This window comes from Lygodium microphyllum, chromosome 12 (genome assembly GCF_053477565.2).
Source record: "Lygodium microphyllum isolate KBCC chromosome 12, Lygodium_microphyllum_v1.1.10, whole genome shotgun sequence".
NCBI classification, from domain to species: Eukaryota; Viridiplantae; Streptophyta; class Polypodiopsida; order Schizaeales; family Lygodiaceae; genus Lygodium; species Lygodium microphyllum.
In genome coordinates this window covers 48390985-48406150 of record NC_141146.1, presented here as the reverse complement: position 1 = coordinate 48406150, position 15166 = coordinate 48390985, and the positions used below count along the sequence as shown (strand labels likewise).

The following is a 15166-nucleotide window of genomic DNA, read 5'->3' as shown; positions in this document are numbered from 1 at the left end:
ACCATTAACTTCATTTTCGAAGCCAAGGTGTAAGAGGGCACCTTTTTTTTGCCCTAATCCACATGTATACACTCTTAGCAAAACATCTCTCAAGAAGAGCTTTTCACCCAATCACATAGATTAAGCAAAAGGTAACTACCATTTCATTCATGTGATGTCTTTAAGGAGGCCTAAAGTACAAAACATTCGTCAAGCTCTTTCTCAAAAGTTCTAGAAGACTCCGCAAATCTTGATTGTTTCTTAATGTTATACAAAGTACTAAATATTAACATTCTATAAGATTTCAGATCCTACAAAATGTGGGCTTACAAAACACTTCACACATTATGATTGCTGTCATAGCATAAAGTCCTCTAAAAGTGTGTCCACAAACAAGCTCCACCCTTTAAGATTTGGATCGGAGGGTCTATAAGTAGCCCATAATGTCCTGTAAGAGTGTGTTCACATACAATCTCCAACCTTGACATTTGGATCCAAGTGTCTCTGAGTGGTCCAAGAATGGGGTGAGTTTCCTGTCCATTAAAAAAACGGTGGAAACACTTACTGTGTGTGGCGACTCTCTTACATACTAAAGTGGATCGATTTCAATCAAATCCTGCTCTTAACATTACCAAATAAATGAGAGAGAAAGCCGTAGATGAGCAATACTCTGATACTAAGCCGAAGCAGCGTGTTCCCCCCCCCCCCCCCACCAACAACATGGGCTGGTGCAGACTACTTGTGCTGCTGATCCTTCTATCGGCTAATGTGTGGCTAAAGACTACTCGCATTGATGATTTGTGGAGTCTGTGTCTCTCGGCTGACTATCATGAATGCTAGCTGGACAACTGATTAAACTCTACGAATGGTGCCTTTCGTCTTGAACTGATCAGATAAATCAAAAAAAACAAAAAAAGCAGCAGCAGCAAAACCATTGCAAGATCACAAGTTGAAATAGGAGTAGCAAAGCCATAGCAAGGTCACACGTTGGAATGAAAAGCCTGTGCTCGATGGAAATATAGAGCTGACCTGAAAGCGTATTTTGATGACATCCAAAGGAGAGGTAAGGGTGCGGGAGGCGCCACCTGCTACGGCACCGGCCACAACATCGACGAGCGCCCTGGCAATGGATCCTGGCTCCTGTTCAGGTGACATCCGCCGCTTGGGAACAGCTCCCTGCGACATGGATGTATGCCCTTGCAGAGGAAAAACCTAGGGATGGAATGCGTGGTAACCTCGCTTCTCGTTCTCCTCCGTCCCTCCCTTCCTCTCTGATTTCTACCTGCTTATCTTTACCACTTCAATTTTGAAGTTTAAAATAGATGGTCTTGTGTACCGGTCGTTTGGATGATGAGTTAATATCGAAAGAAAGTGTATGTGATAACTATCTTGCTTGTGTTCGCTTTAGAGTTCTAAAGTTCAGCTTCTTACCTTTAAGTTTACTTTTGGGCCCTTGGCTATGCCAGCTCGTCCATCTTTTGGATGTTTACACTTCCCTTGGCCTCTTCAACCATAACCATAGAAACTTAACTTAATTGCTTCATAGAATGTGATCCGGATTGTGGTGCTGAAACACCTTGGGTCACAGAGAAACAAAGTCCTCATGAAAAAAGAGGTCGAGTAAAACGCATACGTGCTAGAAAAAAGGAGCATGTTTTTAAGATTGTCTAGCATTTGTTAAAAGGCAAATAAGTGGTCTGGGCTTAGGCCCATTCATCAATGTCAATGTAAATATTATTATTTATTAATACCATCGATTTCACATTTAGAAAAAAAATTGAGTCCACATCCAACCATAAAAACCTAACTTAATTGCTTTATGAAAGAGTCCACATCCAACATCACAATAGCATAGCAAGCAAACAAATAAAGTACAAGATTTGTCAATGCAAGGTTTGAAGCAATGGCAAATCTTTACTGGTAGAACTTTCTAGTTGGGTTGTGTTGATAGAACTTTCTAGTTAGGTTGACTCTACACCACATGGTATTATTTATCCATTATTGTCAATATTAATAGACAAAGGACATTTGGTTGAGTTGAGCCTTTTATTCCTTCCAATGGATTGCTCCTTAATTTTTCTCATGATCAAAACCATTCCTTGGACTCCTTCATTCCTCTCCTTTTCCATTTATAACACTTACATTTTTATTTGCCTTCTTAGTTATCGAATGCTATTTTAATCTTTTGCATATATTATGGTGTCTACATTATGATCATTATTTTTGAAATAAAGAAGTAAGCTACAAGATCCATCCATGTGAGTCAAAACTAGTGACAAATGTTTATTGATAGTAGTTTCTAGCCCATACAACTAGGCAACACGTGTCATCATTTAGCCAAAGGCATAAATACTAATACACACCAATCTTTAAGGGACATTTGGTCAAAAGCCTTTTCTTCCTTTGAGAATATTTCTAATTGATTTTTCTTAGGTACTAAACAATTCTTTGGGAGTCCTTTGTTCCTCTCCTTTTTCAACTGCAATATGATCATTGTTTTTGAACAAGCAAATAAGTTATAAGATTAGTCAATATAAAGTTCAAACCAATGTTGAATGTTTATTGAACAATAGTAATCACCACATGTCATAATATAGTCAAAGGTTTTTATAGTAACACACCATTCTTTGGAGACCTTTGTTTTGTTAGCATATTTGATGCGTAGGCATGTGAACTATGTTTATGTGAGTGGATGGATAAGGATGGATGAAGTGGAAGCCAAGGAGGTCATACACAAATGTATGCAATGTATCCAATAAGCAAAGAGAGGGAAGAGTAAATAGTGAAAAGCTATAAAACAATGTACTAGCTTCACTATCAAATCAATAAAGTCTATTTGGTAGCATCATGCTTCTCCACTTGCTCTTCTTCTTTCCCCATGGCTCATGTTATCTCTTTGCTTAGCCATATTTTGCAACATGATAGCAAAGCCTCTTTCCTAGAGGTTGTGAGGTTGTGGGAGCTTCCATAGCTACAATTCAAGGATCAAGAATCCAAGGATTAGAGGTATTGTTGTCCAAGAAGCCATAAAGATTAAAGGCTGGTGGTGCCAAGCTCATTAAGAATACAATAAGGCCATCATCCATTGAGGTGTAGCTTTCCATTGTGCTCATTTTTTGGTTTGGGTTGAAGGCTTCTATCATCAAAACAAGGAAGAAGGGCAACCGTAGAGGTTTTTTAAGAAGGCCAAAATTATTGGTTACTTCAATAAGCAAAGGGCCTACTTGCGAAGAGAAAGCTAAGGGGTTGCTTATTGAGAAATCAAAGGGGATGCTTCTATCACAGAATAGAGACAAAGGAGAGAGAGAGAGAGAGAGAGAGAGAGAGAGAGAGAGAGAGAGAGAGAGAGAGAGAGAGAGAGAGAGAGAGAGAGAGAGAGAGAGAGAGAGAGAGAGAGAGAGAGAGAGAGAGAGAGAGAGAAAGAGAGATTAATGTGTGCATTGGATTAAATATTTAAAGAGCAAAAATCAATTGATTGCTATGTGAGGATGTCCTCATGAGAATCGACATTGTCACTCCACATAAGAGGCCCAGTCAAATTAGCATCGTTTTTGAATGGCCACTACTACAAATGATAAGGATTGTAAAGGTTTTCTTTAAAACCTTATTAGAAATGTTAATAAAGTCACCTCCCTTTGCCTCTATTCACATTGCTCTCCTTTTACCAATTCAACTTTAATCCATGTTCACACTTGCATATCTAAATTGTATGTTATAGCAAGCTATTCACACTTCCTTATGCTCTAAAGTTGGATATTTTAAATCACATAGACATGACAATCATACTGAACCAGCTCACTCTCATCATAAACTCAAGGATGTACTCAGACCCATCTAGTATTTCAAAATCCGATTGTAATCTTATATCACCCTTGTAATTGAGAATAAACATTGCCATTGATTGAATACACCAATCAATAAGACCTTCTCGTATCCTAGAAAGAGAATGTCTATTTTGACCATACATGAATACATCAGTTTATTCAAAAGCCATTATACTTATCAAATGCCATGAATGTTATTGAGTCAAAGACATAAAATCCCAAAATCCATGTATCCCAATGAAATGTCTCATCAAAAAATGTATGACATTAAATGTCTATCAAGCCAAAGTGATGCATCTATGTATCCATAAAAAAGAGAATATCCTAAGACTTAAAGTTGAAGAGCAACTTATCAAATAAAATTCCAAGATAAATACCACGAAGGAAAAAGAAGACAAAGAATGTCAAAGAAAACCAAAAGGAGTAAGATCACCATGAAGACTATCAAAGAATGTCAAATAAGTCTAAGAAGATCAAAAGCAGAGCTAAATTCTAAGTGCAAAGCCAAGAATAAGAATATAAATCATGATTAAAGAGCCAATGAACAATAAGCACCAAAGACAAAAAACAACATTGTAATATCCTCCACCATTGGCACTAATGATGTAGCCAAAAGGACAAACTCCCGAATCAAATGTCATTTGCTCACATCCTAATTTTGTCACACTAGATGCTTATGAGTATGATAGGGGAGTCATGGGGGGCAATGTTATTTTTGTAATCACATCCCCGATGACGTTGGCAATCAATAATGACTGATCATGCATCGAGGGGGGTTTTGTTAGTATATTTGATGTGTAAGCATGTGAACTATGTTTATGAGAGTGGATGGATAAGGATGGATGAGGTGGCACCCAAATGTATGCAATGTATCTCATAAGCAGAGAGAGGGAATAGTAGCATAGCTAAAAAGCTATAAAACAATGTACTAGCTTCACTATCAAATCAATAAAGTTTATTTGGTGACATCATGCTTCTCCACTTGTTCTACTTCTTTCCCCCCATAACTTATCTTAGCTCTTTGCTCAACCATGTTTTGCAACATGTTCCTCTTCTTTTATCCCACAATACCTTAATGGTAGGTTGGTGATTTTTCTTTTCTCCTATAACATAAAATGAAAAACTCATTATATAAGAAGGAAAGAAAGAAAACAATCTTATTGTTCGCATTGGTTGCAAGTTTGAGTGTGATAAGTGGTGATGGGAACACACACACACACACTCTCTCTCTCTCTCTCTCTCTACATGGAGTAAGTCATTGAGCTTTTTTAGTAGATTATACTATATTGATATTTACATCACTTTTTTTGTAATTCAAGATGCAGTGAGGTGTAGGCCATACCTTTCATCTTCTTAACAAATAGTTTGACCATCCAATAAAAAACTCATTGAACTCAAAATAGTAAGAATCTCCTTTCTGAGATTCTCATGGCTAAACTTAGGGGAATATTTACCCAAGCTCTTGAAAACTAACTTATTCTAAGTGACCACATAAACCTAAGGGCAATCCCTATCAACATAGTGATTAGCCCCTAAGACGATTCATCCAAGTTCCCTTGATCCCCAAAGAAGGCAAGTAAAATTCCTAAATCATTTATTAAGTTTGCTATAGTGAACCACTTCCTAATAGACTTCCACAAGGGTGATACTCTAGCATAGTCCTAGAAAATATGTTTCGTTGTTTCATTTATGCATGCCCATAGAGCAAGCACAAGGGCAAAACTTGAAGTCTCCTAACGAGTGCATCACAAAGGGGTAGCTTTTTAAGGAACAACCTCCACCTAAAGAAGTTAATCCTATAGGATGGAGTTGACTTCCAACCCTCTTAGCTCTTCTTTTCCAAGTTGGTAGCTTAGAAAATGAAAATTCTTTTTTCCACTTCTATTGAACATTCAACAGAACTATCGGCAAAGCCTCCTTGTAATCTTTGATTGATTGAGAGTGCCAAAGCTACTTACTAGTGGGAGCGCAAGCATCTTTTAGTAGGGGGTCAGTAAAAGCACGACAAGCAAAGTTGGTCATTTGTCATTCTCCAACTAATAGAATGTCCCCAAACCAAGTGGCTTCCCTATCACTTAGATTGAATTCGATGAAGATCTTATCCAGATCAAACCATTGTTGATTAATTGTGTCCCGTACATCAATCCAATTGATAATACCATTCCTATACATGCACGTGGCAAGCTTCAATAACTTGTGTACAAGAGCTGCTTCAGGGTCAAGGGCAAAATGAGACAACCAAATGCTCCTTGCCAGAAGGCAAGAATCACCCCTTCTCTCACCCCTAGATTTCTAAGTTGAGTTGTTGATCACTTTTTGCCACACAGAGACCAAAATAGCTCGCACTATCTGTGATTGGAGTATACTTAGCCTCATAAAGTGACATGATAGGATGTCTTGCCAAACCGTTTTTCCCTAAGACATTCCAAAAATTTTAGCATAGGAAATCCAATGTTGTAGAATCTTCATCCAAGGCTAATCATCGCCCATTCTTTTAAGCAAAGTTTTAATTAAAGCTTGAGATTTGAGAGACAAAGGCTCTAGAATAGCAACTTCTAATGCCTTACCTTCTATTAATACTTCCCAATTGATTTGAGGCAACATGTTATTGTCTTGCCTAAACCACAAAAAACATTTGATGATTTTCTTGACCTTCATCCAAGAAGCTAAATTGAAATATAGGATAGGATCGATGTAAACTATTGAAAAGAAGCCAAAATATTATTGACGATGGTAACCTTCCATGCTAAGGAAAAGGGAGCATCCAACCAACCATGCAACTTAGCTTGGAATTTGCAGAAAAATCAATGAAACCCAATAGGTGCACCTAAATATCTAACTAGCTCTTTGCGCTCAATTACTTTGAGACCAAGGTTCAAAATCCAAGATTCATGATCCTTCCAAAAAACAAAATGGCTCAAACTTAGCATTGTTTACTTATAGCTCAAAAATTTTAGCATATACCTTTAGAAGTTTGGACACTGAAGACCTCTCAGTTTCAACAATCGAAGCATTATCATATGCAAAGAACTATATAACACTTTGAGAGCCATCTAGAAGAGGAAGCCCTCTAATAGAACCATCTTGTAAGCATTTTCAATCCTTTTAAGCAATGGATCTTTGATCAAACAAAAAATCAAGTGTGCCAATGGACATCCTTGCCTTATGGATATTTTGAGAGCAAATGGGACACTGCCCATTGGTGTTAACAATAGCAAATGTATCCTTAAAAAGAGATCTCACCATCCTAATAAATACTTGACCAAACTTCATGGCATTGAGGACTACTAAAATAAAGGCCCATTGACATAAGTGCCAAATCCATAGAGAAAATCAAATTAAACATCATGTATGCATCTACCCTGAATACATCCATAGAGAAAATCAAATTAAATGTTGCATCATGTATGTGTCTACCTTGAACAAATCCATAGAGAAAATCACATTAAACATTGCATCATGTATGCATCTACCCTGAACAAATCCATAGAGAAAATCAAATTAAACATTGAATCATGTATGCGTCTACCCTGAACAAACCGGCATTGCATCCGTTGTCATGGGTATGTTGTGAGTCACAACACTTGGATCTACCCCTCGTAGCTCATCTAAAGACCAAGCAAATACGTCCCGGTACTCCCGCAAAAGAGTAACAAGATTGGACTCTTCTTCCATGGTCAAGTCCTCGGCAATGAACACTGGTCGGGGTACTTCCCCTTCCAGGGCTAGGTTTATCTCCTTGACCTTGGATGGACCTTCGATTGGTTCGCGGGTTTGCCCTTGGCGCTTGGCACTTAGCAGAACCACCACCCGTCCCCTCTTTTGAATTTCAAAAAGTGCTTAGGGAGGTCTTGTGGCTTCCTTTGTTCCTCTGATCGCGCATTGGTGGGACGCTTAGCCTCATTCTGCCGTAACCGTCTGCGCCTCAGGTGGACAGGTAAGTCTCCCTTAGTGCGTCTGGTCATGGGCGGCCTAGGGATTTCTAGGTCACCATCTGAAGTGACTTTAGATTCAGAGTCGAATTCCCCATTTTCACTAGAGGAGGTGGTCTCCCCTGGCGGCCGCAGTTTGGATGGCGATTCGGTTCTAAGCATTGTTGCTGTTCCTGGTTGCGCTAGGCCGGCTTGCTCAAAATTCACAGCTCCCATCTGTTCCAACCAAGCATGATCGCATTTCGTACACATGACTCCTTGGTCCACTCTAAGGGCCAGTCTCGTTTGTGGCTTAGCATCTGCCCGGATTTGCTCAATTTCTCGCCCTTCGGTGTCGTATTCTACGGTGTCCACCTCACCCTCACTTCCTTCATCGAAGGATTGGCAATCTTCGTATTCGTCACAGGAATCTGCATCGCTAGACTACTCGTCGTTCCCCAAGGCCTGCTCTGCCTCGTCTTGTTGGTTGGGAACCAATGCCCAGTTGTACCTGAGGTTCAGTTCATGTACCCTGGTCCACTTCCACTCGGGTTCCTCCAAGAGGTCCTGGAGAGGCTTGAGATTGGCGGCTGCGTTGCGTGCTAGTCGGTCTATTAAGTGCCCCAGTATTCCCTGGAGTTCCCTCCTGTTGGTAGGCACTTGGAAAGCGACAGGCTTAGGCCCTTCATGGAGGCTTGCTGCCATCATGTAGACAGGTGTAGGAAGTGTTTCTTTTGGCTTGCTAATTGTTTTGACGGCCTGCTCGTACGCCTCATAATCTAAGAATGGCAGGTCAAGTGTAGCGAGAACGTGCATCCAATCCCGCTCGTCCTCTGGGCATGGGATATACCTAGTTAAGGACCCATAGGGTTCCTTGTCCTGGGTGTTTCCCTTGAGTAGAGTAGAGAAGGCGTCTAGGTCGACTGGCGAGGTCTTCCAAGTGTCCATCTCTATTCTCACAACATTAGTTCGGTTGCCCAGGAAGATTAGGCTATTACCCCAGTCTTCGATCACTCTAGCATTGCGCATCCAGGGTCGACCCAATATGATATCATAGTCCACTCCCTTCATGACGATAAAGTCGACAGAGAACTGGATTCCTGCAATCTTCACTGGCCAATTCTTCAAGACCCCGAATGGTTTCACTCGCATATCATTTGCTAGCGTGACATTAAACCGAGAAGCTTCGATAGGCGGGTTTCCCCACTTCTGTAACACTGCGTGGCTAAGCACACTAACCCCAGCTCTTGTGTCTACAATCCCCTTTCTCGTTGCGTCTCCCAGGGCTAGGACTGCATGTATCTCCGAGCCCTCCCAGAAGGCATTGACGTGCAAGGATTTAGGCCCGAAGTGTAGCATCAAACTTGGCAAGTGCGTTTCCGCATCTTGGTCTTGAGTATCTACCGGAGCTTGCTCGTGTGGTCTCTCGACCCAATGCTTGAGGTCCTGCAATAGGGCAGAGTGCTGCCTAAGCAGCTCTCCCAGGCCAACCGTTACAGGGGTGGTCACTAGTGTGGTCAGGAGATTGCTAAACACTCGTCCTTCCCTTAGTTCAGACTGTCCGGGCCAATGGCCGCGGCTGACCTGCGGGTCTGTTACGTCTAGGCTTGGCCTTGACGGCACTGCTTGTGGCGCAGCAGCCTCGACAGACTTAGGTTGGGGCAGTGATAGTGGCGTGCTCATGCTGGAGAGATCATCAATCTCGTCCTCCGTGATGGGTTCAACATCCTTGAGGTGCTGTTGAGCCTCCCTCACCCATTCCTTCACCTTTTCTATGGCTTCCAATTGCCACTTGGGGTGTGGGTATTCCCCTACCTTAGCACTTCCCTTTTGGGCTGTTTTAGGGGCTGAAGTCTTTGCCTCTGCGTCCGTGACTTTCTTCCCCTGGGGTAAAGTTGTATTGCTGTCTCGGTCTTTAGTGCAACCTTAGCCTCTGATCTCTTCTTTTTCCGCCTATGGCTCTTCTTTCCTACTGAGGTTGCGTCGAGATTGCTAGGTCCTGGTAGAGAGACGTCGGCCTGCTTCGTCTGTGCTTGGGTCATAACTCGCAAGTGAATAGGTGTGGCCTCCCCATCGGGGTTTTCAACACCAAATAGCCCTAGCGGGACGGATGGCAAATTAGCTGAATCGGAAGGCGACTTCCGTTTTGGGCAGTCTATGAAAAGATGGGTGATTTCGCACTCTGCGCACCTTTGGTAAGCTTTGTCCCTACTTTGCTGCTCTCTTTTTGGGCAGCGTGATGAGACGTGACCGGGATGTCCACAAGTCCAATAAGTGACTGGATCCTGTGGCTGCCATCCTAGGCCTCTACCCTGTCCTCGTCCTAATGCCATCACTGGCACAGGTCGGTAATCCATGAGGATTGCATTGCCCTCGTCGTCATGCGAGACGTAAGGGTATATGTAGGTTTCTTTGTCACTGGCCTCCTCTACGTAGTGTACGGGAGCATCGCTCGGTGGGTGGGTCACATAGGGACCAGGCGGTCTAGGAATACCGATAGGATTTATGTCCAGCCTAGGGACCGGTGGTTTCATATCATTAGGCGCTGGTAGGGCTAGCGGGGCTCCCCTTTCGAAGAATGGCTGTGGCCTGTTAGCCGGGTAAAGCTGGCCGTAGGGTTGCGTGTATGGTGGTCTCCGTGGTAGTCTACAGTGTGCGGCATCGTGGCCGAACCTACCGCAGTTAGCGCAGGGTCTTGACCTAGGGTCCTGACACTCTGCTGGCAGGTGGTTTCCTCCACAGTACACGCACTGGACGTGCGGACGCGTCGGTCGCCTCAACATGTCTTGTATTTTGGCCAACTCCGTCTTGACCTCGGCCAAGCCGTGGTCCGTCTCGGTGGCCTTTCCCTTATCTTGGGATGATGCGTTTGATCGCTTGCTAGAGGTTGGCGTTCGCTCTAAACTCTGTGGGTTGATTTCTTCTAGGTTTGAGCTCTTGGAGCTCCGCTCTTTCAGCTGGTCATCAACCCTAATGGCTTCCTCAAAAACCCTAGCCACCACGTCTCGTTGCAAGCTTGAGTTGCCTGCTAATGCCTTGTACAATTCCTCATCCCGAATCCCGCTGATGAATACGGTCGACACTGCCCTGTCAGTCGGCCTTTCGCCTAAGGGGATTCTCTTAAGGAGGCTTCTCACGTGGGTCACATAGTCGCGGATGCCCTCCTTCTCCTTCTGCTTGACGTTCATCAGGCGTACTAGCAGGTTGTCAGAGTATGCGGGTTCGGCAAACCTCTTGACAAAAAGGTCCTTGAGGTTATTGAAGTTGGCTCGTTCTATGGCGTCTAGGCTCGTATACCACGTCCTACCCTTATCGCTTAAGCAAAGTCCGAATGCTTGCGAACATTGGGCCTGGTCGTTGAGGCCATTGGCTTCGCAGACTTGCTCAAACTGCTTGACAAAGCTGTACGGGTCGTCCGGTGGCTGGTACTTGTCGAGTTGCTTGGTGACAATAGGTATTTTGGCTTGGCTCTTTGAGCCCTGGTTTGCCCCCAGCCCTGCAAGTAGCGAGGTTGCTAGCGTAGTGGCATTCTGTTCTACTGCGGTGTTATTGAGCAGTTGTTTCATGAGGAGCTCGCCCAGCGTCAGGTCTTCCTCTAGTGCTCTTTCCTAGTCTTTGTCCGGTTCCGGTCGGCCAAGTTCAGCACTCGCTGCACCTCATGCAGCTCCATGCTTTGCCTTAGGCTCCTGGCTTGTTGGTCCCTATTGTACTCGGCTATGCCTTGCAATGCCTTGTGGGCTAGTCTCCTCTCCTCCTCTAAGTCCGCAATGATTGCCTCTGCAGTCCTGCCACGGTGGTCGTACCTGGCATGCGCATCGTAACTGCTCACCATTTGTTGTATGGCGTTTGGAAATGCGCTAACATCTAGCTCCCCTGTAAACCGATGATCTGAGCCTCTCTCTGTCATGGTTGAATTCGTGCGCCTGGTCGTAAGTCAGATCCTTATCGTTGACGCTCCTTGCTTGATCCTACCCTACGCTCCGCGCGTTTGCATACACCTTGGGTCTTCTCCTATTGGTGGGTTTTTTGGGCGATTTATCTGAGTGAGTTCTTTTTAATTTTTGAATGCAGGGCTCAACTTATGGTCACTCATGAGTGTGTTGTTCCTCGTGCACTTGTGCTCAATCAGACTTTCGGCTTTCCTAAGTGTACTTCAAGTGCGGAAATTCAACCCGAGTGCTGTGAGTGATTCCCCGGCGTCTCACTCACTCTTGCTCGTTTTGGGCCTGACAGGCTTTGTTACTCTAGTTTTGGCCGCTCTACGGGTCCCAGGGTCCTATGCTGCTTCCTGTTGCTCACATGGGGGTGGGTCGCTGGGGGAGTGCCCTAGTGTGTCCCTGGATGGGTCAGGTTTTGTTTTGGTTTGACTATGAAAATCGGACGTCCGATTTACTAGTGGTCCGATTGTGGGAATCGGACCAGGTATATCAAGGCTGAGTGGTAGTCTTAAGGTCCACGTGTCCGATTCTCAAGATCGGACGAGCAAGTGTTCGAGGAATTGGCCAAGAGGGTCCGATTCTGGGCGGTCCGATCAGACCGGGTAGTCCGATTCCAAGTGGTCCGATTATGGATGGGTCCGTTTCTGGGGATCGGACCGGACAGGTGGTCCGATTGGTGACGTGTATTACTTCGTCTGATCAGACAGGGTGGGTCCGAGTCAGAGCGTCCAAGTGGTCCGAGTGTCCAAGTCAGACAAGTTGGTCCGAGCGTCCGATTCTCAAAATCGGACGGGTTGGTCTGAGTGCCACGTGGCACGTCCTATTGGACTAGTTGGTCTGAGCCTAGTAGTCGGACAGGTCGTTCCGATTAGACGAGTGTCCAATTCTGGGAATCGGACACTGGGTTGGACGTCTAATTCCGTCGGTCCGATGAGCTTGCGCACATGGATTTGCTCAATTTTCTCTAGATATTTTATCCTATTGACCATGCGATTAACCAGCGCGACGGAGTTGAAGTGGTGCGGAGGAGATCGGTTACCTGGGAGTCACCAAATGCGATGTCCTCCGTGCCCTGGTCGATCGGACGATTGCCAAGCTCGCTCACTCTCTCACTCTCTATCTCTGTCGCTCTCCGTTGGTTGGAAATGGGGTTCTCTTGCCCTCCCAGAGTTTATACCCTGCTAGTTCTGCCCTGAACACTACAGATTTCTTCCCTGGCGTTTGCTATGCAGTTACCTTTTCATTTACTCCATTTTTCCTTTCGTTTCCTTTGGTTTTCCCCCTGTTTCACAGCAGCAGCCCTCTGCCTCTTCGTGTGTGATTTCCTACTGCTAATCTATCCTAAACACAACCTGAATCGAAAGCAAAACACTGAACTATTTTCTCCATGTTTTCCAATCATTAATAACCAGATTATTCCAAAATACTTACCTGTTCTGAAGATCGAAAACACCCGACTTCCTACCTATCTCAAGCTCCGTTTCAGGGATGAATACCCTACTTCGATGCTCGATATGAGGCGTGCAAGTGCTCAAGCTTGAATCCGTTAGTCCCGGCAATGGAACCAAAATGCAGGAGCTTTCGCTCAACTACCAAGACCCACGGACCGCTTATTGTTTCAAGCGTTCCAAGCAAGCTCTAATGACTATCTCTCACTTAGCCGACGCGCCGTCGATCCTACAAATACAGTGAATTTACCTTGATGCTTGATCGAGTATCCTCCTCTCTCTTGCACTCCGGTAGCTCCACGATTCTAGATGCTAGCTCAAGCATCCTCAAGCCTCCTCCATCTCCAAGCTCCATCCTCCATAACCGCGCGCGCAAGAGAAAAGAAGAGAAGAGAAGAGAAGTAGAGAAGAGGAGGTGGTGAAGAGCTTCACCCTCTTGATCCCTCACTCTCACACACATTCACTCCCTCACACTCTCACACTCCCTCTCTCAAGAGCACACACAAGCAAGAAGGAGAGAAGAAGAGAGGAAGAAGAAGACTAGTTTTGCCACACACCAAAGAATGAGCTCTTCATTCACTTTTCAACCTTATATACAAAACCCTACTTCCCTTTTGGGCGGTCATCCCCTTTTCCCTTTTTTACATGGCCGGTCATAGCTTAGGCCCTATTTTCCATTGTCCTTTATCTTCCTCGTTTCCTTTCCACCGCCCTTCTACATTCACAAATTGCACGGGTGAGAGCCCGCCACTCTTTTACAAGATTTTAGGGTGCGTTTTTTAATTCAAAAATGCGCCTTTCCCTTTTTGTGTTTGCCTTGGACTTTTAAGGTTGTCCTTGCGCTTTTGGCCTTTTCTCCTTTTCTTTCTTTAGTCGGGCTACCTTTTTTCCGCCTTTGCCCTGCGTCTTTTCCACATTCTTTTGCTTTCTTCGTGTTGGGGTTAACATCTGGCGAACCGCTGGGTTGAGGAGCGGAGCATCCTCATCACACAATGGGGGTAGGAGCCCATAGACTACTGGCAGGACAAGGTCCATCAGGTTCCCAAAACCATCCAAGGCTACGAGGCATAGCCAAAGTGGCGGAGGAGGATTCGAGACACCAATATTGATGCGAGGATGGCTTTTTGCGATACTCTACAGGGAGAATGGAATGATCCCGCCTACATGCCCTACCCTCGTAGACACGAGGTGGATTACGATAGGGGGTGATTGGCAGGTATGACTTTGCAAAAATCTACAATGTCAATGCGACAACTACTGGGGAATGCATGACTTTCAGAGTAGGGGACTTGCGCCCTTCTATTAACCACTTCGTCGAGGATTTCTCTTCCTACCCAGACCCAGCCTTCATAACCGCTTGTAATTACCTAAGGACCATTGGGTTTCTACTGAAACAAAAGCTAGTGGCTAAGGAAGCCCACCTTCCCCCACTCTTTTTTGACATTAACTTAGGAATAGATAGCCGTGCTATGGCTAGACTCATGATGATGGCAACCTTGCTTCCCTCGTTTTGCATGAAGATTCTTGAAGACATGAACGATAGCCACTTTACGAGGTGCAACCACCCCTTTTTGTCAACCATACCTCTCAATGCGAGGGCTAACATCAAGGAATACCTGCAAAGTTGCGCCTTCTTGACTAAATCCCTCAGGCCACCTCACAACTTGCTCGAATAAGATTAGGGTACATCCTGAGAGCACCCCTATGGCAAAAAAAAAAGTCCTCACTGCAAGTTGCACATCCACCATTGCCACTACACTTAGGGCTCCTCAAGTTAGGCTGCCTGGTGGCCTTGGTCGACCAGCTCCATTCCTAACCCCCTAGTCTCTTTTTGATCCCGCACTTCCTGCTTAGGGCACATCAAGGGCAGAACACACCCAAGGAGGTAACACTCGCTTGAGGTTAGACCTGTCACCCTAAGCTCCCTCCCACTAGCATGCGCAAACTGCACCACACGATAGTGGCATACCCACATGTAATGCACCTTTCTTTTCTTTCCAGGTATAATCGAAGGCCCCACTACCAACTTCAAAGACCCCATCATCCCTGCAATACCCTCCCCATCC

The 15166-nt window shown here is 44.6% G+C and overlaps 1 protein-coding gene across 1 annotated transcript in view; it reads right to left on the bottom strand.

The window, feature by feature from the left end:
- Positions 1-1527, bottom strand: part of LOC148027733 (mitochondrial thiamine diphosphate carrier 2-like) — a 45836-nt gene extending 44309 nt beyond the window's left edge. The window contains exons 1-2 of the mRNA XM_087689429.1: positions 1411-1527; positions 1009-1269 (exon numbers count right to left, since the gene is read on the bottom strand). Coding sequence (XP_087545555.1) covers positions 1009-1164 — 156 coding nt within the window. The 5' untranslated portion in view covers positions 1165-1269; positions 1411-1527. The remainder of the gene's footprint in view (positions 1-1008; positions 1270-1410) is intronic.
- Positions 1528-15166: the final 13639 nt, after the last annotated feature.